The sequence below is a fragment of the Anabrus simplex genome, chromosome 1 (assembly GCF_040414725.1).
Source record: "Anabrus simplex isolate iqAnaSimp1 chromosome 1, ASM4041472v1, whole genome shotgun sequence".
NCBI lineage: Eukaryota > Metazoa > Arthropoda > Insecta > Orthoptera > Tettigoniidae > Anabrus > Anabrus simplex.
This window is the reverse complement of record NC_090265.1, coordinates 1,116,028,181-1,116,055,401: the sequence shown is the minus strand read 5'-3', so window position 1 is coordinate 1,116,055,401 and position 27,221 is coordinate 1,116,028,181. Positions and strand designations below refer to the sequence as shown.

General features: G+C 39.1%; 1 protein-coding gene across 7 annotated transcripts in view; it reads right to left on the bottom strand.

Moving 5' to 3' along the window:
• The window catches only part of LOC136858074 (sentrin-specific protease 1), a 322,570-nt gene that overhangs the window by 13,068 nt on the left and 282,281 nt on the right, over window positions 1-27,221 (bottom strand). For all 7 annotated transcript variants that reach the window (XM_067137329.2, XM_067137330.2, XM_068225408.1 and 4 more), the window contains one exon: window positions 2,482-2,568. In XM_067137329.2, coding sequence (XP_066993430.1) covers window positions 2,482-2,568 — 87 coding nt within the window. The remainder of the gene's footprint in view (window positions 1-2,481; window positions 2,569-27,221) is intronic.

The following is a 27,221-nucleotide window of genomic DNA, read 5'->3' as shown; positions in this document are numbered from 1 at the left end:
ATTAAATTAACAAGAGAAGAAAATTTTCCTATAATACAATATTATACAATTTACGCTAACAATTTTTTCTATTAAATTGATATTGTTTACAAAATTCTACTTCCTGTACTACTTACAAATATAGTCAACTGATATACAGTATGTGGAATTACTTCAAATGATACTATACAATTGGTATAAGATTAAAATTTACATTGCATTTATGTACTTATTTATTATTATTATTATTTTTTTTTTTTTTACCCATTCTGGAACCTAAGTAGCATAACGACCTGCTGCGTATTAACCAGAGCCCCTTTTGCCACCACTTTTCAGAGTTCCTGAAGGGCCTTCACAGCTACCGTAGCAGTCCCAGGGCCCTCGAAGTCCCCACTGTACTTCACCCCACAGGCAGTCCCCTATTTTGGCTGTCCAAACTCCTTAGACTAGGGGATGGAATTAATTTATTCACACACATTTTTAAAATTTTATTTACAATAACCTGCACTGGTCGAATGCCCTCTAACACTTCATTTATTTTCTCTATTGCTGTTTAATCTCTTCTTGAATATCTGTACAGATTTTGGAAAAGGATCAAACACTACCCCTGGTAAACTGTTCCACTCCTTCACACCCTTCCCAATGAATGAAAATTTACCCCAATCGCTTCTGCTAAAATTCCTTCTAATTTTATATTTGTGGTCAGTCCTGCCGATATAATTATTTTCCAACTGAAGCCTCTCACGGATATCTTCCCATGCTTCTTCTCCTGTATAGGCTGTATATAATCCTATAAGTCTAGTTTTCTCCCTTCTATCACTTAAAGTTTCCCACCCAAGTTCCTTTAACATTCCTGATACTATACTCTTTCTCCTGAAATCCCCTGTTACAAATCTTGCTGCTTTCCTCTGCACACTATCTATTTCTTTTATTAGGTATTCTTGGCGAGGATCCCAAACACTGTTTGCATATTCCAATAATGGATGAACCATACTCAAGTAACTTTTTTCTTTTAACTCTTTGTTGCATCCTTTAAGTAGCCTCATTATGAGATGTAACTATCTGTATGCTTTCCTAACATGTCATCAACATGACCCTTCCAGTGCAAATTACATTCAAATCTCACACCTAAGTATTTGCACTTGCCATCTTTTGGGATAACTACCTCATCCAAAGTATATTCAAATTCAGTTTTAAAGCTCCTGTTTGTAAAAGTTGTAACAGTTGATTTGCCTCCATTAACCTCCATATTATTTTCTTCAACCCATTGTTGGATACTTTCAAGGTCCCTTTGTAATTCTGAACAATCCTCAATGTTGTTTATTTCCCTATAAACAATTATGTCATCCACATACAATCTTATTTTTGATGTTATATTGTTCCCTAAATTATTTACGTATATTAAGAAAAGTAACGGACTGATTAAACTACCCTGTGCAATTCCCTTCCAAACTTTCTCTTCCTGCGATAAATCATTTCCTACTTCGTCTTTGTGCTGAAAGCCTGCAGTGTAATATCATGGAACTTGAAAATAGGTGCAATGGGTATGGTATGAAAATTAGCCTTCCCAAAGACTAAATTAATGTCAGTAGATAAGAAATTCAGCAGAACTGAATGTCAGATTGGTGATACAAAGCTGGAACAGGTAGATGATTTCAAGTATTTTGGATGTGTGTTCTCCCAGGATGATAATATTGTAAACGAGATTGAATCAAGGTGCAGTAAAGCTAAAGCAGCGAGCTCGCAGTTGCGATCAACAGTATTCTGTAAGAAAGAATGATAATATTGTAAATGAGACTGAATCAAGGTGCAGTAAAGCTAAAGCAGCGAGCTTGCAGTCGCGATCAACAGTATTCTGTAAGGAGTAGTCAGAGCCCGGACTAAACTATCTTTACATCGGTCTGTTTTCAGACCAACTTTAATTTACGGTAGCGAAAGTTAGGTGGACTCAGGATATCTTATTCATAAGTTAGATGTAACAGACATGAAAGTACTGAGAATGATAACTGGTAAAAACAGGTGGGAAAAATGGAAGGAGGGTACTCGGAATTAGGAGATAAAGGCTTAGTTCGGAATGAACTCGATGAAGCTGTACGCATAAACAGGCTTCGGTGGTGGAGGTCATGTGAGGTGAATGGAGGAAGATAGGTTACATGGGAGAATAATGGACTCTGTTATGGAGGGTAAGAGAAGTAGACGGAGATCACAATGACGATGGTTAGGCACAGTTTCTAACAATTTAAAGATAAGAGGTACAGAACTAAATGAGGCCACAGCACCAGTTGCAAATAGAGGATTGTGACGACGTTTAGTAAATTCACAGAGGCTTGAAGACTGAACACTGAAAGGCATAACGGTCTATGATGATGAGGTATGTATGTATGTATGATGTATGTATGTATGATGTATGTATAATAATTCAGCTAACAGGCTACTGATGGTTGGAAACTGTTCTCAATGATTATAGAATTCAGCACACATTGAATACCTTGAATATCTTACCTGGACATTTTCAGTTGTCCACCCTGTTCTGTCAAATTTCTCTTTCTTCTTGTCCATCATTTCCTCTTCCAAATACCCCATTAAGGCCTGAAACAAGATAAATTTGATTCAACAATAATCTTGGGAAAATTTTCATTGAAAGAAGAAGAAACAAATAAAAATGTACCAATTTCCAGTTAGTTCAACAATATTATTTTAAAAAATTATAGCATACATGACCAATCAAAAGGTTTCAAACATAGCTAATTTTAGATTATTTAAGGGGAATTCATACAAACATTCATATATTACAATATATTATGCTACTGTTTTAGTGATGCTATGTGACAGTGCTAAAAAAAATCTGAAGCTGTCTGCCCAAACGCCATCATTCTATGACTAGGCAATCAGGAGATACCGCCTGCCCTTGAACTGAAGGGATAATTTCAACCTTTGCTTCTCCAAGTGCGTGAAACAAAGGTGCTGAAATATTTAGGTTAGCTGTGGAAGAAGCTGAGTAGCAGTTGAACACTTGATAGCGGTGACCAGGGACGGCAGGGAGGCATCCAATTTTGAAAATGAGACAAAGTCTCTCGTAGTGCATTGGCACTGCCGGCGGCTCCATGTAGCCTATGCAGGTGCCTCCACAGTATGCAATAGCCATGTGTCTTGGTAGGTGTGCTATTTACCAACTGATGAGCCCAACTTAGCACACTGGGGCGAAACGCTGGCAACCAGGAATGAGTTGAGTTAGCTGGAAAATTTATAATCTTTAACAATGGACCAACTATATTGGTTTTATAAATTTACTAATTTGGAACAAATATTTCAGGTTCCCTATGGTAATCAACAACCTTACTCAGAGTTTTATACAGTCAGGCGGGAAATATAATTTACAGTGTGGATGGCTTTTTAAGAAGCTTTCAAATAAGGAAGTGTGTGAGAATACAAAATTTTTCTCACTCATAATTTGGAAAGGAATGCAGACTGATTTAAAGGCTGGTTTGTTCATAACTTTCTGAATTACTTGGAAGAGGGATCAATCATTAATAATGGATAACGTTAACTACCATACCAAAGTAATACACCAATTGCTCAACATAAGCTTTCGTATCAGATATACAATGGCCGACCTTTATGACTTGTGGATGTGGAATGACTCGCACATGAAGCTTTTGATAGAGTTACAAACAAGGATTGGGAAGTGTGTGTGGCATACGCTGAAAAACTGCACTTTTTTTTTTTTTTTTTTTTTTTTTTTTTTTTTTTTTTCAGAGAGCTGGCAATGGACAGCACCATTTGAGAATTTGAAATAAATCTTAGGAACAGTGATTTTGACTCTAAAATCAGTGAAAACTAAGACAAAATGGAAGAAGAGGATGAAGTCCTAGCAGTTCCATTGCACAGATTTTCAACTGTTTCAGTCGATAAGGTACGGTTTTTCTTATTCTTTCAGAAAATCTTAGTGCACTCATTATTACTAAGAGTGCCAATATGGGTTGATCCAACAAACAAGAACTGGCTCCACTGAATTTGAATAGGTTCATAAAGAAAGGGCTTCAGTCCATTTTACCTAAATGTTGGGAAATCAAGAAAGACTATCTGGACTTTCTTACTATAATAGAAATATGTAAGTTGTTACCATCAAAAAGAGAATGCAAATTAGGATTCCTCTGAACACATCAGTAGTTTAATTATACAAGATTTTTTAAATCTTGTAGATTGATGACCTTTCTTTGTAAAAGAGGTTTACAACTGAGTAGCTAACCACTCAAAGTTTCTATACAGCCTTTACTTATTCACAGAAAAACATTAAAATATTATGAGGGGCGTACTATATTGTTTTACACTATATTTTTTGTACATCCAGGTATGCTTCACATTTCACTTTTCAAGGTGGTGACGTGTAACTAGTGTCTTGTTCCACCGTTTGGTAGCAGCACACACACAGGGGCCAACGAATGCACTTGTCATAGCCATTTCATAACAACACTGTCAGCGTAGGAGCAGACAACATGGAAAGCAACCGTCAGGGACAGTGCTATACAACTTGGTTCCTTTGGAAAGAAGGCGTGACCACTGCAGAAATTCATCGGCGCTTGGTGGCAATCTGTGGAGAACATGCGCCGTCACGGAAAACAGTTTACAACTGCATGGAAGGTTGGAAAATTGCAAATATGCTTTGATACCAGTTGTGCATCTCTCTTCTATAAGCTTCGTGAATGATTTTCCTGTGACTTGAAGTGTTAGTCCTAGGTATTTGTAAGAGTTACCAGCTCTAGTTGACCATTTCCACAATAGAAGATTTCTGTCTTGGAGATGTTTCCCCCCCTCTCCTGAATTTCATGACTTCTGTTTTGTTGGTATTGATGTCTAGTTCATTGCTTTATGACAAAAAGTAAAGCTTGTTCAGTCCTTTCTGAAGGGCCAGGCTGCCTTTAGAAAGAAGAATTGTGTCGTCCGCATAGAGAAGCATTGTGATGTCTTCAGATACAACTTCATTTACTACCTTGTGGGTAAATATATTGAATAGAAACAGGCGGAGAGGGTTACATTGGAGGACTGTTAGTTTGGTCTATTGGCCTTGATTGGCTTACTCTGTCAGAGACTGATAGCAGGTTAAACTCCATTATGCTCTCAATTAGAAGCAGCAATTTATTTTGTCTACCCACAATAGTAGTTAATTTTCTTATCAGGATGTTCCGGTTTACATTGTCGAAGGTTTTAGTTAAATCTATGAAGGCGGCAAATAAATGTCCTTTTATTACCTTGGTCGCATCCCATATGTAGGACAATACTTTCTCTATGGCTTGTAATGTCTGTGAAACCGTATTGTTCCTCTGGAATGTGTACCATAGCATGTGGCCGAATATGAGTCAGAATTATATTTGGAAGAACTTTAAAGGGAACGCATTCAAGTGCATTTCCGCGATAAGCGTCAGGGGAGTCTTTCAGTCCTTTTCCTTTGTATAAAATTTGGACTATTGATTCTCTCCACTGTTCAGGGATCTGATGTTGTCTGATGCACTCGTTGAATAAAGCTATCCGGATCTCGATGGTAGATGGTAACGACTCTTTAAATATTTCATTAGTTAAGTTGTCAGGTCCTGCTGCTTTTCCCGTTTGCTTTGCAAGAAGATCGACCGAATCTCCTCTGCAGTAACTGTTAGTACAGTGTCCCCTGTACTAACAGTGTTCCTCCCTTCATGCAGCTGTGATTGGTTAAATATCTTGGTAAAGTGTTCTTCCCATACCTCCGTTGGGACTTGTGAATTTACCTTACAGCTCATGGGTTCCAGAAGTTTGTAAGAGGTATTTTTCGCTTCCAATATTGTTTCGAGTTCCTTCTTTCTGATGAAGAACTGGAAAATTTTTCTTTAATTAGAATTCTCTTTCATCTTTCCTCTACGTATTCCATCAACGATTCTTCAGATTGGACTTTTCTCTACTTATGTAATTTGTTTAGAGTAGATCTTCTGACAATGCAACACTCTTCATGAAACCATGGTTTGCTTATTTTGTTCTGGGGTTTTTCTCTGGTTGACATCATAAGCGAAGTTGTATGCAACTCAGATGCTTTATTTATGTTGCCAGTTTCGATATAAGCCACGATTCCTTCTTTGTCCAGATTTTCGTTGAGTTGTAACATGTTGATTTAGCATGGAGACCAGTGTTGTGCAGTTCACCCAGGTTTTGGGATGTCTATACGAAAGTTTGTTTGAATTGGTACATGCTTCTGTATGGATGTCCAGAGATGCTGCTGATTCATTACCGTTATTTCCTTTCCCCTGAGAAATGTCAGATCTATTGTACTGGATCTATTATGAGCGAAGTACATAAGTAGAATGGCTTTGCCGGTCGGAGAAAATCCTTCATCCAACAGTTTGAAATGGCCACAGTTCCTGTGGCTTCTTGTCAGGCTTATCTTTATGACAGTTAAAGTCAATTCTTTGAAGTGCCTGGAAGATGGTTTCGGATGTAGCCGTAGGTTTTATGTACATCCCGATGATTGCTAATTGCTTAAAGGTGATCACAGAATTTTCTTCAACATGTTTACTGATTAGCTCTCCTAGGGATGGTTTATAGAAGACAGACACTCCTCCAGATGGTCTTCCCACCTGTCTCACCTCTGTTAATGCATGAATGGAGTAATAACAGTTAATGTTTATTGGTTCAAGAAGAAATGTTTCTGTGGCTATTACAATGTCTTGGTTGATTAACACGTTGAGTGCCGAGCCGATTGTAGCACACTATTCCACTGGTGCCAGGCATGTTTTTGAATTGCATTCCGCTGGTGCCAAAGCAATTGTACGCGTTGTAGTCTGTTTATATAATTTGGGATATATTTATATGATGTACTAAGTAAATTTTATCTCGCCATACCATGGTCATGTGACGCCATATGGTGTCACAAAATTTTTTGACATGGAATGTGCAATACGAATTTCAAATACGGGATATTTATTTGCTAATTCAAATTAACGCAATATTTATGAAAACCAAGTAAAATGCAAAAACAAGTACTTATATTACATTACATATTGTTGTGAACAGTTTTCTGATAACTCTAAACAATGAAAATATGCGTCTCGGCACGCCCGAGTTCTTGTTACTCGTAATTTTTCAGACCTTATTGGCATCGCTGTTCAAACATCGTCCTTTGTACACTTGTTTCATGTGCTGTTTTCATATTTACGTTTTGCACATCTGATCGGGAAGTTAAGAGGAACGCGCTAACTATACGCTACCTGGCTGCTGGCGCAGCTCGACGCAGCCTGGTTGGTTCACGTCCGCTGCTCCGCTCCTCCCTACCTCTCCGCCACACCCCGATACTCCAGCGGCACTTCTAATTTTATGACTATTTATTTGTTCAATTTTGGCGTTTAAACTTGTGCTGGGTACATGCAGTTTTCACCTTAGCATTCTACTGCCTCCCACGAATATTCCTACCAAATTTCAATCGAATCCGAGTGTAACACATGTTTGTGTTCCCTCGTAAGATTATTACCAATATCTTCCATTTTTTATATTTTTGCACAACTATATAAACTGAGTGATAATACGTACGTAAACGAGGAATAAACAATGCCTGGCGCGCTTTCACCTGTGACAATGACCACTGGCCAGTCAGTGGCTTCGGAAGAATACTGTGGCGCCACACGGTGGCATACAGTAAAAATAGTAAAAGCTGGAATAGACCCTGAAGTTCGCCCTTCACGTAGTACCAATTTTACGTGCATAGATGTCACAGCTGATTATCTACGGCGCATCGCCTGAAACTCAACTGTGCCGCCATATAGCGTCATGCCAACTCTGATTTCAAGAACGGTGTGCCGCCATATGGCGTCACGCTATCTCAAATTTGAAGACCACCGTGACGCCATATGGCGGCACGTGGCACCCAACGTGTTAATGATATCTCTTGTTCTTTCATAAGTGATCTCAGTCCTTCTACATTCCAAAGAAGAAGTTTCAACTTAGTATTGACGAAACAGAATATTTTCTGGCTAGATTTCAGGACTGAATGCCTGAATGGTACACAAACTTTAAAAGCTTTAATGGTACCTCTTGTGTTTAACATTTCATATTCGATAACGTTAACGATATTTTCTCAAAGGTGTTGAATAATATTTTCCACAGCGGTTTCTTGTCCCAGTCTTCCAACATACTGTACATCCATACGTTTCTCTCTGCTGCTTTCAAGTTTCCTATTGATGCCATGCCTTTGTAGATGACTGGGGTCCTTCTTGATCGTTGCAAAAGATGTGGGTTTTGTGTATCGGAAGAAGTTCCGCTGAGCCTAGATATGCGGCCTATTATAGTTGTCCAGGGAGTTTCGTCTGTTCTTTCGTTGTATTGACTTAGTTCAATTTTTTCATTTCTCACCTCCTCTGGTTCCAAGGTGCATGAGGGGTGAACCTCTGTATCATGACTGCTTGTTTGCATTTGGTCAACATTGAGGTGGTGTTCTGTTTGTTTCTTTGCTTTCTTTTGATTCTTATTAAGATTCTTTGGGGGGGGGGGGATTTTCTTGGGGAGATGGCTTAGGAGTTATTGAGGCAGATATAATTTTGCTGCTCATTTCACTTGCTAAAGCTTCCCGTATCTTTTCTGCCAGCGAGATTTGCATTTGCGCCTTCAAGCTATCCATGGCTGCTTCTAATGGTTTGGCAAACTTAGTCCAGAGTTCTTCTTCTATTTTTCTTAGCCTCAGTTTGCAGTTTTCACAGAGCCAAGAGAGTCTACAATGTGCTCTATGAAGCATGTCGAATTCTCCTTGGGTTAGGTCAGCGCACTTCTTATGTTCTCGTGTTTTGCATCCATTACACTCGATTGAGCTTACTATCTGTGAAGTTTTTCTTACAGCTTCCACAGAATTACGCTGGGTCGCTCGGCACCGCTATATTCAGCATTTTCAAGAGTACCGTGTGGGATATCTGTGTTAATAATAACGGCCGTTGCTCTCGGACAAGTTAGTTTATGATATGCGACGGGAGTTTTATTACTAGCGTGAACGGCTATTGCTCTCAGATGTGCACTATTTTAACCCCAAATGGCAAAACTTATGATATTTATGCTGTCTGTAATCAAATAGAATAGTGATATATAATACTTTTTTCAATTAAATTCAACAATCGAACCGCAAAATATACTTGCAACTTGTAATAATACACTAAAACACTAGTTAATCTATTGTTAATGCCGTTAATACAGGGAGCATTATTTATAGTTTTTTTTTTTTTTCCACTGGCCACCATTATAAATGGTGTTCAAGCCCAACAGTTTTTGCTGGTATAATAATTGTCCCTTTCATATGAATGTACTCCAAGCCTTTTGTCCAACGTTTTCTCACATTCTGCTTCCAGAGTGATGGATCAGACTTTCATCTTCCTTTTGATTCATCACATTCAACACAATCGTCATTCGTTACTGTCACATTGTTAATGTCAGACACGATAAAAGATATAGTTTTATAGATTCTGTATAACGAAAAATAATAAAATACTTCAGTATACAATAATTATGCAGTTACACAGTCAAATCAAGTCAGGTGAAAATGCAGGACAAGCAATCGCGTCACCACGACCTATCCACCGTTAACATAAAATCTATAAAATAAATAAATACTTAGTTGTGAATCTATCCACCGTTGCTCAAATCTTTCGTGTAGATGATCTCGGACCGCAAGTGAAAAATGAGGTGATGCATCCTTGTGTTGAAACCACATGTTTTGACGCACTGCAGCATGCGGGTTCTCAGCAATCCACACATAACTGTTGCAGGAATTGAAAACACCTTTCCTGGTGAACTTTGCTTCATCAGTGAAAAGGATCGGCCATGGGAAATGGGGACCATCCACACAATGGTGCAAGAACCACCTGTAGAAGTGGGCTCTTGATGCAAAATCCTGTGGTTGCATTGCCTGTACCGTCTGGGGGTGGTACAGGTGTAGCTGCTGCTCAAGCAGAACACGCCAAACAGTTGTGTGATCCACATTGTGTCCTTGCTATGTTTCTGGTACTCGTAGTATCATCCGCTTCCACTGCATGGAGTACAGCCTCTTCAAACTCGGGCGTACGGCGCCACCGTGGAGCACCACAGTTGTTTCTGTTGGCGGTGAATCTACCTGTCTCCAAGGTTCAGTGATACACCTTAGCAAAGAGGGCGTGTGAAGGTGTCCGGTGGTGTGGAAAACGCTCCCCCATACACCTGACGAGCAGCTCTTCTATTGCACCGAGCTTCGCCGACGAATATCAAGATGTTGGCGTATTCCACGAAGATGCATGCCAGGGTCAACAGCAACATGCTACCAATGAACTACTGTAAGTACAGTACTGTATGTACATTTTACTGCTGTGTACGTAGTAGAGAATTACTGCTCTACTGTAGTATGAAAGAAGATCACAAGCACAACAGCAGGTACAACACGTCTCTGTGCAGATCACACACTCAACTGAATGGCACGGAATGTCAACAAAACCTGTACGGGTATGGGGACATCATGCGATCGTTCATTGACATATATACTCGAGTCAGTGGCACCGAAAATGTGGGAGATTTGAACGTGTGCTGTGGTGGTTTTTTGCAGGTAGCGGGAAGACGGTACATTTCTGGACACAGGTTCCTATGCTAAACTTGCTTGCATTGGTTCGTATCCTCATGGCAAGTGCTGTAAGCTTAGTTTTTTTATGTGAATATTTACCGTTTCTAGAAATTAACTGCTAGCTGACAAACATGGCCACTCACAGTCATACCGAAGTAGTGTTAGATAGTGAGAAAGTCAAGGGTTATGAATTTCATGTTGTTGGTCCGTATTGAACTGAGAATAACATATGAATTATAACGCAGTAGAGATTTCCACCTATTCAATACTAAGATGTATTTACAATATTTACATTACATGGGACTAGTTTCAACCCTCCTCGGGGTCATCATCAGCCATATTAAAACATACACAATGTATCCTGATTTATAAATTTCATTTTTCCGTATTGATAGTTACTAATTGTCATAAAAGGAAAAGAAAGTTCCACCTGATCAATACTTTTTATTTACATGTAATGCAGATTATCACATGTCTAGGACCGGTTTCGACCTCTTAACAAGGTCATCCTCGGCTACATTAGAATCTTATTTGCATTTGCACCTTATGCCTCATAAAGATCTTTATGACATACTCTATTGTTTAACAATATCATTTAAAATATTTTTTACTCTTGCTAAAAATTTTTAAAACATTACATCATAACTGAAATTGTGACAAAACAAGCTTATATCTTAATATACACATGCAATTGTAGCGGAATGAATTCGTCTTTAAGCTTATTGAGTGTAAATGTTTACCATAGGCGTTTTGCCCATTCAGTTGAAATAAGCCCCATTTTACAAATGTATAGTCATATTTGAGGGGAGCTTTGTTTATATTCGTGAATGTTATAGCAATGAGCTACCAGTAAAATATACTGATTAACTAAAGTTGCGTGTTGATAAAATGTTATATTACATGTTCACATTAAAATATTAAAGTATGATAATGTACTTAGTAGACTAAATTGCGTGTTGACTTCAGTAAAATTTTACATATTCACATTAAAATGTTATGAAGTGTGACTATAATGTACTTTGTGACATTGAAAGTCTAAAATAGCTGTTGGCCTTAGTTCTTGCATTATATTATGTTGTTGCATTATAATACTGCACAAATTTGCCTTTTACTAAGGCCAACAGCTATTTTAGACTTTCAATGTCACAAAGTACATTAGTCACACTTCCTGAAAGCCTGCAGATTACGAGGTTACACAGGGTCAGTGTGACGAATCCTCTCGGCCGTTATTCCTGGCTCTCTAGACCAAGGTCACCAGCTCACCATTCGATAGTTCCTCAATTAAAGGTAATTGTAGAATGGGTGAACCTAGAATCAGCCCTCATATGCAGGTAAAAATGCGTGACCTGGCCGGGAATTGAATCTGGGCCCTCCAGGTGAGAGGCAGGCAAGGTAGATCGGAGGCCAACTTCAAACATTAATTACTGGTACGCGACTTAAAAATCTCGCAACTTTTCATTCAGTTTTACGTGAAAACTTCTTTCAGTTTAGCAACTTTGGTCAGCAAACTCTTCGAAAAATCTAATAAGGCCAAGCCAATCAACAGGTAGTTTTAATTCTGTAATCTAATAGAGCACATTAGATTCAAAAGCCCCCACCAGGACGATGAAATCCCTTTGTTTAATCCTGTATTGTAATTTGGTCACCGGTATACTGTTCATAGTCAGTTTCTGGAATTCTTGTACCATGTAAATTAGGCCTACATCGACTTTTAAAAGTTATGTTGAACATGAGAATATGGTTTTGAATGTAAGTGTCGATTCTCGAAAGTTCTCGAATGCATTATATTCATTTATGCTCATCACTAATCACAATAAAATTGGAAAGAGAAAAAATTAACATAAAAACTTCAGAAATTACAGTTATTCGTGACCTTGAGCTCAGCTGGAAAGCGCGCTCGCTGTACAATTCGGTACGAATGTGAAATGCTACAAACTTTTTAAATGTAATGTGCGCAAATAAAAGGACTGCTGTTTTTATAACATTTTAACACAAAAACATGGAATTCCCAGTCTTATATTAGGACCAAAAACAGTAATAGGCAATCCCCAAACCTCCCATGGCTTTATATATGTAGGGTGCAACATCTGTTCTGGTCTCTATAACATAATCGTATTAAAATACTAAATTTGGGTTAAGAAGGAGCAGTTTCAATTTCTGCCTGAAAGCCCAGTGACTATACAATAACCTGAGGGAAGTGCCGGAAACCTGTTCGGTGATACAATAAAAAAAAATAAACATACATCTAAACCTGGACATAATGTAGACATTTTGCAAGTATGAACAACTGACAAAACTCGTTCCGTCTTCAAGTAGAGCAGTCGAAATGGGCTCTGTCTCCTTCCAATTGTTGTGGTCACTCTCTGCTTTATGGTTTCCAAGGATTCTCTAAACAATACCACCTGAATGCGATGCTAAGATGGTCCCTTTCGCAAGTTCACCGCCGATTGCTTTTCCAGTACAGTACTTCCTCTAATTATCGCAATGATGGGACGTTAACACCAAGATCCTTAAGTATGCGTCCTTTCTTGAGATACAGTTTCTTGAAAAACACGATCGAGGATTTAGCGTTGATGGGATTGAAATTTCTGGATGGTTGATCCAGGGAATCGTTTCTTCGAGAAACGGATAATGCGGGATTTTTACAATGTGATTTAATTAGAATGCTCGTGGAACCACGTAATTTGAACGAATTATACGGGAAAACGTAGTTTCCGGGAACGTATAATCGAGGTTCTACTGTAGGTGTTTATTCAGATGGCAGTGTCCTCTCAACAGTCATACTGCCCATCTTATATTTTCTCTGTTGAGTTTCAACAGTTCTTTAGTATGCTTCTTGTTTGGTCCTTTTATCAGTTCCTTTGTAAGCCTGCATCCTGGAGTATTTTCCCAGTTCTCCATTTGTTTATTTTGTACAAATTTTCCTATGTAGTGTCGTGCTTGTCCATAGGAAATCCTGCATACAGGTTCTGGGCCCACAAAATGTGTTTCTGCCCCTTTCCTGGCCAGTTTATCTGCCTTTTCATTTTCTTCTGTACCTGCATGCCCTGGTACCCATATTATTTTGACAATGTTGTACTTTAAGAGAGCTTCAGGAGAAGTGAATGGCAATACCAAATAATTCTGGATATTATCTGGACTGCTTCTAGCACCATAATGGTTGCTTGGCTGTCCGTAAAAGTGAAAACGTTCTTATTCCTATAGTTCATTTTCAGATTTTCTTCAAGACATATTGTGATAGCTATCACTTCTGCTTGAAAGACTGTAGTGTGTTTGCCCAGGCTCATCTGGATTGATCCAGGTCTTCCCCCCGTTGATCCTCCCTCCTGTGCCATCCCCAGTCTTTGAGCCATCAAATCACCACACTGTATCTTCTTTTTCAGTGTTGCATTTGTTGATTTCCCAGTCTTCTTTTTTATTATCTGGGTCTCAAACGTTTTTTTTCAAAGTTGTACTTTGGTATCATATGATCAGAAAGTATGTGTAGAACTTCCTCTGTTTTTACTATGTTAATTTTACAGTGTCCTAGATTGGGTCTTTGTGCATTCCAGCACTCTGATTGTGCCAATCTATATGAACTCACACTCTGATTGTGCCAATCTATATGAACTCATTCTAGCCTGTCCTTTTATGAAATTGCATAGTGATGGGAGGTCTAGTGAAGTGTTCACGGCTTCTGTCGGCGTAGTTCTCACAGCCCCAGTTATGGCTATGCATGCCATTTTCTGTAGGCTATTCAATCTACTACTGACTTTTTCTTGGCTTACTTTTTGCCACCAGAAGATTGCAGCATAGGCCATCAACGGTCTAATGATTATTGTATATATCCACATTACCAATGATGGTCTTAGGCCCCATTTCTTCCCAACGACTCTTTTACATGCATACAGCAAGTTCTTGGCCCGGGTTATGTTCCTTTCTATATGTGGATTCCAAGTTAGATTTTTGTCTAACACTATACCTAGGTGCAGTGCCTGTTCTTCCATATATATATCTTGCCCAAAGAGCTTCAGTGATCTCTTTCCATCTAATTTCCTCCTTCTTGTAAAAGGGACCACAGTTATCTTGTTTGGGTTGACTGATAGTTATTCTTCCTGACACCAGTTCTCCACAAGGTTAAGTGATCTTCGCATGAGGTCCTGGATAACACTCATCACCTCTCTATGTACCACAATCACTAGGTCATCTGCGTATCCTCGTGTATAAAAACCTTGTTCGTTGAGCATAGCTATGATTTTGTTCACCATGAGCTTCCACAGCAGAGGAGAAAGAACTCCCTGAGCACAGACTCGGGTGGCCCAAACCGCCAGCGTTTCTTCAAACAAGGTTGCTTTTATCTTCCTTCCGTCTAACATGGATTTAATCCATTTGACGACGGTTTTACTCGCCATGCTCTTTTCCAATGCTTTGAGCATAGTCATAGGCTGTATTGCTGAAAACTCCTTCTATATCTAAGAAATGCCGACGGTGCAAATTCTTTATATTCTAGGCTTTCCTCTAGTTTACAAACCAACTGGTGGAGTACTACTTCAGAGGATCTGCCAGGTCTATATGTAAACTGATTTTCATGTAACGTTCAGTTCAGTTGCACCGTTCTTCTGATATATTTATCCAGAATTTTCTCCATTGCTTTCAGCATGAAGGAAGTTAAACATAATGGTCTGTATGCTTTGGCTTGGGTATAAATTGCCCTCCCAGGCTTAGGTATGAATACTGCTTTAGCTTCAGACCATGATTTTGGCACTACCCTAAAGCTAGACTAGCTCTGAAAAGGTCCCTCAGGGCACTGACAAGCATCTCCCGTCCTTCGTGTAGGAGTATCGGAAGTATCTCATCTGGCCCCAGAGCCTTTATAGGATGAATCAGTTCGATTGCCCATTTCACATGGTTATGTTTTATTATTCTGTTGGCACAGTTCCAATCTGCACTTCTAGCTCCGGTCTCTGTTCCAACCTTTTCTTCTGCTGTCATCTCCCCAGCATCAGGAAAGTGACAAGCCATTAGTATCTCCAGCGTGTCCCTCCCCGCCTGAGTAAATGACCCATCTGATTTCTCCAATGTACCCACTTGATTTATATGGGTTGCTTTCGGAACCTTCTGGAGCCTTGCTGTTTCTGTGTGTGATTCCACTTTCTCACAGAACAAGATTTTCTTTTTGCTTTCCGTATCTCTAGGTTATACTCAGTGAGTTTCCTATTATATACGTCCCACATACCATTTCTAGATGATATTCTATACAACATCCTGACCTCTTTTTTCATTTTGGCTAGTTTATTGTTCCACCACCTTACTTTTCTGGTGTTTTTCTTTTCTTTGAGAGGACAGTTTTCATGGAATGAGTCTTCTAATAGTTCCATTGCCTCATCCAATTCTTTCTGTTCTCTCACGTTAGTTGGAATTTTTTGTACAGCCTTCCCTAGAACTTCTCTGTATCTGTCCCAGTTCTTTTTGGGTCTCTGTACATCTCAATCCCACATAGTCTCGCATCTATTGCAAATTGGATGTGCTGGTAGTCTGCCAATGATGGTTCCTCCAGCACCTTTCAGTCTTCAATAAAGTTTGCAATATGAGTAGTGCTTAGTGTAAGGTCTATTACCTCTCTACGATTTATTTTTATTTATAAATGTAGGCTTGTTTCCTAGGTTTAGTATCTTCAACTCAGTTCCAATAATAAACTCTAGTAAAGTCTCACCTCTTGCATTGCAATTCGTGCTACCCCGTGCCATGTGGTGTGAATTTGCATCTGCTCCAAGGACTAGGTGTTCGCCTTTCCTCTTTGCGTTGCAAATTAGATTCTCAACTTCTTCTGATGGGGGGGAAATTAGTTGAGTCATATGGGAGGTATGCAGAGCCTATGGTTATTTCTCTGGGTCCCTCCCAATTTCCAAAGTTTAATCTTGGCCACGGTTAAGTCCAATGAACAGTGTTCCTGCAACATAAGACATTTAATTTCCCATTCACAAGAAGACATGTTCTGGGTATTTCCGATGTATCGTACATCAGCTTACCTCCAGATTTCGCCAGTCCTGCTACCCTGCCCTTGCCAACCCATGGCTCTTGAATAAGGGCCACGTCAATAGCCTCAGACTTTTCAACTTCCTGGCAAAATTGGCCACAGCTGGTTTTTTTTATGCTGAAGATTGGCCTGAAGGATCTTCAGCTCCATGTTTATCAACATTGGGTTTCGTTTTTCCCCTGATGACTTGAAACTTGATCTGCCCAAATCCGAGCTTAGCCTAAAGGCTTCTCTTTTTGAGCTCTACAAAGTCTCTTTCACCATGGGCTAAAACGACTGTCCTTCCTCTCTTGTCGACTGAAGTGGCATTCGGCACTCTCCACTCTTGTGTTAGAAGTTTGGTATCGTGCTGACTGATTCTGACAGCAGTCTGCTCTACTGGAGCTTCTGTCTCCATTTCTTCATCTTGGGCTTGCTCCCAGATCTGCTCTACTGGAGCTTCCTTGGCTTCCCTTGATGTCGAAGTTTTGAAATTGGTTCTTTATAAGCATCCATTTTTCAATCAATCACAGGGTTTTTGCCCCTTCTAGGGTCCTGAGCGTCCTTCTCACCATCCGTGGTATGGCATACAGCCAGACATTGTCTTCCTGCAACTCAGGCTCTCCGTACCAAAGACCACGCCCCTCAGTCGTCCACCCAGCAGTCCGCCCCTGGCCCGAACCTAGCCAGGTTTGTTCCCCCTTCAGTAGGTCTACTCACGTGGTCTTCACTTGGCATTATCATGACTGAGTTCACAGCCATGACTTTCCCCCTAGGTTGGGATCGCCCCTTTCCCAACCCGTGGCTCGTCCAGGCTACGTAGAGCAAAGTGATGTGTTGGTTCCAGCACCCTGCGTGAGCCTTAACCTCAATCACCAGCCCCACTTCACCTGAACCACCGTATCACCCATGTGGAGGAACCATGGATGCCTCTCTAGCATGTGTGGGTGAGGCCTCCACTTCCAAACCCTGACTTGGGCTAGTAACAATCATAATGCCTTAAGACGTTTTCTGGCAATACCTGTTTTTGGTCCGCGAGGGAGTATTATATTTCCCTCAGACCTTCCACACAAGTCCTGCGGGCCCCCCTATCCACCACCTGGGGCGCCCGATAGGGGAACAGGTAAGAAAACCCCCACGGGAGGAAGTTCCATACATTAACAAAGAGATTACTGGTAAATCTCTGAACACCAAAAGCATTCCTAGTTAAGCAGCTTATGTCTTGAGGGATTGGCAAGGCATATAAACTGACATTAGAGGGAAGTAGCACGGTAAAGTAGCGATACCTGCAAAACAAGAACTCCAGCTCTGCTCACCCCTTCTGTATTTCCAGAATTCTGAGAAATTAGGTAAATGACTGCCAGACACCTTGTAATGTTTGGAACATCACAGCATGTTATAAATTATTGAACTGTCTAATTAATTGATAAGATGTATATATTTAATCACTGATAGGTCATATATATATATATAGGGTTTTAATCGTCCATTTCACATCATCATTTCATTTCTTTGTATCGCGGCTATAACGTATTCTGAACGAACCACATATTGGGTGAAGTATTTCAACATCATTCATATTAATAGCTTGCAGTAAATTTTCCAATAGCCGTTGTGAGGTGACCAGAGTCAGCAGGCTGATTTCAGCCCATTTCCAGGAAAAGTACGTCATCAAGGTTACGAGAGACCTTACCCTCTCCACCTCATGAAGAGACAGTTGATACATTATGAACGCCCACTTTTCGAACTTCGCTACCTGACGCTTTATTTCAGCGGGAAAGTTTAGCCTATGTGAATGAAAGTAATGAAGCAACGTGATGGATTCACAGCAATACATAGGAGAAGGGATGAGACCTCGAATCTTACTGGACCATGTGATATGGCTGATGGAAGGAGACTTTTGAACCTATATACATCGAAGACAAGAGCTGGAGAGGACATTCTTATTCTCACTCTTAGACACTGAGACACTCTTGGAAGACACACTTACTACGATTCTACGTCTGCACATCGTAGAAGATTTTAACTTAGTTCACTTAGCATCTGAGTAGTACCATAGGATACTAGTCAAAAGTTACTCTCATTGGGACTTGTTATCTCAATGACTAGAGGTATAGTCAACGGGAGACCGGTTTTGACTAGTACAGGGAAGGAGAGTTTTTATTATGAATTTAGCTACACTACTGTTCCATAATACGGAAGAATACAAGTGTATTCTTTCCATGAACATAACCCATGGTGTTTTTGCATTTAAAATTAGGACTTATTATGACTTTATATAAGGAGTACAGTAGGAAGTGTTAAAGGCAGGAAAAGCAGAAGTAAGACTGGAATCCAACAACAGATGACGCAGCCGGTACGAGAGGTCCACCCATCATGAGCTTCAAAATAACAGAGTCTACATATGGTAAGCTAAACGCATAAGTTACTGCAAGTCTTCGCGCAGCAGTTAATTTTCTTAGAGTTAATTTCATTCAATTTTTCTTTTGTTTCCGTAAGTTCAGATTTCGTTAATACGCCGTTACGTCACGTTTTTCATCCTAATAAATAGCTGTTTTAATTTGTATTTTATGAAATGATTATTAATGATCCTTAAATTCCAAGTTAGTGTACTTAATGGTTAGTGTCCCGTCACCCTACCCCTGGGAGTTTTTTGAGTCTCATGACGTATTATTATTATTATTATTATTATTATTAATTATCAACTATCGTTTTCAAGCCATAAGCTTGAAGGCTGGCGCCCATGGGATATTGTTTATTGAGAAACAATGAAATATCATTTATTTATATTACTATTAAAGTGACCCGCCACGTTATAATACTGTCACACATCTGTGGGCTAAGTGGGTACGTCACAACCTGAGGGCAGCTTGTTGTGAAGTTGGTCACGCCTAAACAAGAGGGAATATTCAAACTCCTGCCCACTCCCAGCACCAATACGAAATTTCTATTTACACGCGCACCTTATTACCATAATGTAACCTTAAATTCTGTGTGGGTGTAAACCAGCTAATGTCACAATTAATAATAAATAAATTATTCTGATTACAGAGTCACAGCTGTTGAATTTTAAAAAGTTCTTCACCATAAAAAACTGCAACAACATTAACTGCAATATCAATTTTTGAGAATTAACCCCAGCTGTATCCTGATTGGCAAGGAGAAGAGGACGCCAAGACTGCAGCTATAATGCCCATGAAAGGGCGAGGACATGAATTCGATCATAACTTATGGATCAAACTTTGTTGAGAAGGTTAAAAGCACGTCTCGTACGAGTGGCCCACACATCAACAGCAGGTTTAGTCTGCAAACATCGATATGGGAGACCTGTAGCTTCTCTCCCCGACATGACCTTGGGTGAACCCGGATGTACTGAAAAAAATATTATAAAAAAGGACCCATTACCGACAAGGCACTAATTCTGAACAGCCAGTTGTGGGATGAACACCTGCTTGTCAATGGACCGCTACTCACACCGTAACTAAGAACAGTACTTCAGAGTGACAGTGAACACTTCAGTACTGGGCAGTATTATTATTTCACCTATTGGTGGTGTGCCAGGTGCAGAAATAGCATAGACAATGTACGTGAAATACAAGTAGAGATCAGCCTGTATTTACTCATCATAATTATGTGCTACATTTGTGTACACTGTGATAGGGACAAATATATACTTTCTCACAGGACTGCATGTTAGGAAGGAGCTAGAGTCACCATGAGATTAATTCACACCATAGACAGTGAATAGACAGGCAGGTAGTCATTCCCAGCATTTGCTTAAATGAGAGACTAGTTATGGTCCCACATACTGCAGTATAGCCATAACATTTAAACAGTGAGGCACAGTCGTCTTTCAGAGAGGTACCTGGTCAGCGAAAGGAACACTAGGTGGCAGAGACACAAACATGTCCGGGAGTGCTGCATTCTATTAGTGCGGAGTGCGCGTTGCAGTGCCTGATGCGATACAGACTTACCTTCACAACTAAGTATTTTTATTTTCCACCTTGTCGATACACTAAATTGCTTAAGGCAACTTATTGGTTAAAAGTAGTACATGTTTCGTATAATCAATATCTTCAGCCACATAACACTGTTTATATGAAACATAAATATATTGACAAAGTATTAATGCTTTATAGGAAGTGTGCTGTGGCTGAAGATGTTGACAATATACGAAATATGTACCACTTTTAACCAGTAAGTTGCCTTAAAGGAACCGGGTAGTGTAAACGTTAGTTCCCAATAAATCTTGAATATCTCCAAAACTACTTGAGCTATATTTATGAGATTTTGAATAATTGTTACAATAACTTAAGGGTTATACATCAGTTAAATTTCGTGATGATTGAAAAAACTATGAGCAGTGGCGTAAGGTTAAAAAAAAAAAAAAGGGCTGCTTTTTGTACCAATTTCTTGTGATCTAGAAAACTCAGAACCTTGAGTATTGGAGTATGTACTTGCAAATGTGTGGTTAATAGCCTGTAGCAGATTTATATTGATGGGTTTGCTGGTTGATTTTTAAACAAAAATAACTTCAAGCAAATTTTTTGAGCATTTCGTAATGGCATTTTTTGGTTATACTTCATAACTTATCTCAATAACTACTAATAGTTTCAAAGGGATTCTGCTACAGGCTATGTACTGGTACTTGCACAGTATGTGGTAGAAATTTCAGAATTTTACAGTTTTTAGTTCCCGAGAAAAAGGTACATAACCGATCAACAATTGTGTTTTGAGAAAAGAGATTGAAGTTTGAATACAAGCACAATCACAATGTAAACATCAAGTTAACAAACATTAGAAAGGCGGTAAAACGACTGACAATCGTTAATGCGTTTCCAGGCTAGCCAATGTGATGAACAGAAGAATCTTCCAAGATAACAAACTTTCCTGATTTCAGTTACACGATGTAGAACAAGAAAGATTCCCGGAAAACAAAAATAGGGCGTGTCTTTACACGTAATTGACGTATGCATGGTTACATTAAAATATCAATAATGACCTCAAATATGGTTTCTATACCCATGTGTTATACATTGTTGTAACTGGGAAAGAATGGAGAATTTTTTGAACCTAACAACAAAAAAAGCTATTTTTGGTCATTCCACACTACCTGGTTCCCTTAAGCTATTTAATGTATCGACAAGGTGAAAAATAAAAATACTTAGTGGTGAATCTGTTTAAGTATGATACGGACCATGAAGCTGATTTTATGTAACAGACTTACCTTATCGCATGTTCCTTGGTTTCGGAGAGGAATAAAGATTGTAGAGTGAATATGTTGGGTGTATTAGTCACCTAAGTGTTGAGAATCTTTGAAGTGTTCTTTGTTGTTTTTAAGTTGTGTGTGTCATATATGCACCTTGGATTAATTCACCTCCCTGTTATGGATACCAGTGCCATAATTTGCTAGAAAGATTGGGGTTTCAGTCCCTAGTCCATTTAGAACACTGAAGAATAAGATGAGTACCCTGATATTATAATTAAGAACACTTACCATTGAGTTAACAGGGGGGATTAAATTTCTTAATAATGGTTACTTGAGTGTAGTATATGATCCGCTTCCCGGCTAAATGATATAGGTTTAAATAAGGTGAAGGAACACATTAAAATGTAAATAATGGGTTGAAGCATTAATTGTTGTCTTCTTGTATAGATTTACTCTGCTTTACTTTGTTTGTGTTTAGGTTGTTTCATCCATATAAATTGAATTACGATATCCAACCTCAGTCGAGTGCTCAGATGAAGCACGCATAGTTGCATGACCAATCTGGTTAGGCTTACATTTTTTTTGTTACAAAATAAGGCATGTTGTTGAATTAAGCCCATAGGTACGAAATTGCCAGTGAATTTTAATGTGTGTTGTACGTGCAGAAGGTGGCTTCTGTTAATAATAAATGTAGCCGAGAAGAGATTTTGCTGGTGGTTGTCAAAAGTGCCAACTGTTGGGAATTGAATATGAGATCTAAATGTAAACAGTACTAAAAACTGGATATTAAGTACTTAAACATAACAGTGAGTAGGGATCACCAATGTTATGCTCAAATCCTGAGCCAATTCCTTAATGAAGCACGATGTAAAAATAGCCTATACAACAAAAAACACCAATCATAATTTATTCTTTAATCATAACTCTATTAACATTACAGACAACAGTTACTCTGGATCAGGGATATACAGATTAAAATGGTCCACATGTAATATTTCTTATGTTGGCCAAACTAGCCGCATCTTCTCCACCAGATACGCCGAACATTACAATGCACAAAGAGACAAATTCTCTGCAATGGCAAACCACATGAGGGACACAGGGCATAAATTCACTACAATAGAACAAGACCTTCATATCCTCAAAAAGTTGAAAAAAGTAAACTCATGACAGAATACGAAAATTTATTCATATTCCTCGACCAGCATTTTAACAAAGATAAGAACTTAAACAACAACATTGATAAAAAAAAGCCCCTTGTACGAACAGATTTTATTACTATTACAAGAATCAATTCCCCTCACCAATATATTCTTAAAAATTTTCAATTTTCAAATTTCAAATGAATATGCACTCCCACCTCCTCTACAACTAATACACTCCCCTCCCTTCCCCTCACCGCTGGTACCTGTAATTCAAATGCAACCAATAGACCCACAGCCACAACCACTCCAATATCGCTCCCTCCAACGGCATCTCACTGTTACAATACGCGCAGCAATACACTTTCCTCTTTCTCCCCCACCAACAGTAGCTCCCCGCCAAGTACTACGTACTACAAACAGATCCCCCTCCAACACAAACCTACAGCTATAACACTCATAGTAAGAACTCGACAGCCGTCAATAACTTTTAGCTCATAACGTAACTAGTTACCCTCACCATTGTCAAATGGTAAGTGTACACCAGGGCTGTCCAACGTTCGTTTCTACGCGAGCACATTCACATAATAAATAAGGGTATGCGGGCGCCAGGTACGATTCCACCAATTCGACTACTGTTATCGGAACTACAACAACTAAATAATAATAATTATAATAATAATAATAATAATAATAATAATAATAATAATAATAATAATAATTGTACCGGGCGGTACACCTCCACTCCGCTAATTTAAAATGTGCGCCTGTGGAAACTCCTCTGCTGGAGGAAGTCTGAACTTTATTGACAGTATTAATTTTCTACCGTCTCAAAAGATGTCACCACGTGGAAAATTTTGAGTTTTTGAACTGTGTCATTTTTGATGTGTTTTTGTTTCGCTTGAAGTAAGAAGTGTGAACTTTCTCTTCTAGAGGACACTACTGAAGATCTACAATAGTGCAACCTAGTGTGGAGTCAAAGAACTATTTTTTGGAGAAAATTTAATTTCAAGAGTTTGTTCTTTGTTAAATTTTTTTCTATCATTGTTTAAGTTGGCAATATTTACCCCTTTCTTCCCCTTGTTATGAATGTATCCAATCCCGAATTTCTTCAATTAATTTCTATCCAATCAGATGTATCTCCCCCAACTTTAATCTGTTGCGGGGTCCTATCCAATAAAGAGTTTGTGGGAGGGTGTTTTCTTTCCCCTAACGCCTAGAAACTTCCGCGAGAGTATTTAAACTGCTGATTTTTGGGTCTCTAGGCCACTTCTGTTCCATCTTTCAGTGTGTTAAGTACATAGCAGGGGGCGGGAAGCGCCTCTTTCTTCTCCAGCCGTTCAACACAAGGTAATGGCCGATTAATAACTTCTTTCTTTGCTAGCTCAGCAGTTTAACTTTCGGGGCGGGTTCTAAGCGTTCAACCATGTAACCTTTTCCTAAAATGTAACTTCTCTTTTCATCTATTCTCTTGTAAAACGACATATTGGGATAGAGAGTGCTAACCCTCTCGAGCTCCCACTCACATTGTCTTGAGGTGAACTTATTTTCTCTACCTATTCTTCGTTAATGTAAAACAAATTGTTCTTTTCTTAAGTCACCTCTTTAGCATGGGATTAGCCCTTGTATTAACGGCCTAGTGCCAAGTAGGTCTTAATCAAAGTGTATTAGGAGTGCAAGTTCGCCTCCTCTCAAATTGTTATTTTAGAGGTCATTTAATTAACCTGCTTTTCTTTTAATAGACCTCAGTAGATTGGGTATTTTACCCCTGTGTTTATGTCCGTTGAGGACAACTTGAAGGTGGAGTTTGGTGTGGCCTGGGAGAGGCTTAAATTTTGAGAGTGAGTGGCTCTTTTGAAAATTCTGGGTTGTATGCCTCATGGAGGTTTTTCAGTGTAATTTGGAGGAAGGGCTCCTAGGTATGAATGGGGTTTTCTCCCCCTCTGTTAAAACTTGTGTTTGGGGTAAAACTGAGCTGATTGCCCAAGCATTGTGAAGTCAGGGCGCGAAGCCCAAATTCTGTAAATATTGTAACTAACCCCTTTTTGAATTGCTACTTTGTACCTGCCATGATTGTTATTTCTTTGTTTTCGAAAAGAAAATATAACCTTGTTAAATTTTAAATCAATTTTACATTGCACTATAATTTCGTAGCTTGAAACCCATTCACACCCGCACCTTCTTTCACCTCTACCTACCACGGAAAAGTCCGTAACAATAATAATAATAATAATAATAAATCTATAATTAAAAATTATATGAAAATATATTTAGTCACATAATTGATGTGAAGTCTGGCACTGCATGCTCGCTGCAAGTTGAGGAAAGTCTGGTGGGTAACTGGAACAGGCTGCTCTTAACGCGTCATCCAGGTGTGAGTCTGTCAGGCAGGATCGGTATTTGTTTTTTATTATGTTCATAGTCGAAAACGCGACTTCACAAAGATAGGTTGAACCAAAACAAGATTGCATCTTCAGAGCAACACTGCGGGTAATGGGATACTTTTTACCGTCCACCAGAGTCCATAAATTGCCACATGTTGCGAAGGAGGATTTCAAAGAAAGGTCTGACAGAAGGCTTAAAATTTCCATTTCTAATTCTTCAGGATTATAATTTTCGAATATTTCACACACCCTCCCTCCAAGCTCACAAACGTCAACAGAAGCGAAGGGATTATTGACAAACATGAACACTGGTTCATGCATTGAAAACTGGCTAAATCTGCCACCAAATTCGGACCCAAGAGTTTCAAGATGTTTAGCATGAGATGAAAAATCATGTTTGCCGCCATTTACTGTATCTGCCATAGATTTCTACCAGTCATGTCCGGTGCTCCATTTGTTGTTATAGCGACAAGCTTTGACAGTGGTAAGTTACTCTCTTTGGTGAATTTAACGAAAGCATTAAATATTTCGTCTTCCCTAGTACGTCCATGAAGTGGCAATAGCTTGACAAATTCTTCCTTTACTGTAAAATCATTAAAAACCATTCTATCAAATACACACAACTCAGCAGTGTCAAACATATCAGCACTTTCATCAAACTGGAGTGAAAAATGTTCACATGATTTCAAATCATGATGTAATTGAGATTCCATATTATTCGAAATCTGTTCAACCCGCCTAGCAACACTTTGGTGAGACAACTGAAGTCCTTTGATTGAATATATCAATTCAGATTTATCTTTGTGAGATTCGAACAGAGATTCAGTGGCATTTAGCATAGCTTCTTTCACTACTTCCCCATCACTGAAAGCTTTTTTCCTTTTAGCTCGGACGTAACAAACTTTGTAAGAAGCTATGGTCACTTTACGCGTTTGCTGAACTGGCTTCTTAAACGCACATTGTTGCAGTGCTAATTTAGATTTTAGGTCTTTCACTTTGTGTGTTCTTACTTCAGAATTAACAGGAAATTCACTGTCAACTTTTTTGTGATTAGTCAAAAAATATCGCTGCACATTACTTCTTTTAGGAACAGACAAGCTAGCATTACACATAAACACACAGACTTTCCTTTGTTTTCAATAAAACAATACTGGTCCTCCCATTCACTGTTAAAGTTATAATTTCTTTGCCTTTTAGCCATGTTAAGAAGAGTTATGTTTAATGAAATATACCTGATTATAAACTGAATAATTTAAAGTTTAAATAGTAATGAAAAAAGCACACGAAACATGTTGAATGTACAACTTATCACAACACAAGGCACTCAAAACGTATTCCATAAGCCCTGCATAAGCCCACAAGTAACACTGAATGTTCGCCTGAAAGCTAGGAACTGGGAACATTCCAACTGCAAGACTTTCATAAATCGTTTGTTCATTGTTTACGGCACAGATTTGTTGGGATTAAAGTTACTTTGTGGGCATTTTTTTTGCTAGTTGCTTTACGTCGCACCGACACAGATAGGTCTTATGGCGACGATGTGGGCAAATTGGGTGTCCCACTGTCGTCCTGGTGAAACTCTGTCATGGTAGGTAGTTTATGGCATTGCAATCAAGTGAATCATAAGAAAGCGGTTCTATTTGGCAGAATAAATATGCGGCTATATTTGGCTCCGTGAGTAGAGAGGGCCTTATACCTGGCGCTAGCCCCCTCCCCCAGTAAGAGGTTTGTGGAGGATTTCCCTTTGTCGCAACTACTTACATGTCGAATAGCTCTCTTTATGAACCTTTCTTCTATCTCTTCACTAATTGCAGACACGAGTCAGTTAGGCCTAGATCACATTTATGGCTTACTCAAAGCTCTTTGTGTATTTGGAGGTGCGGATATAACAAATTTCCTGACTTTGAGGACTGTATTTTAAGAGGAA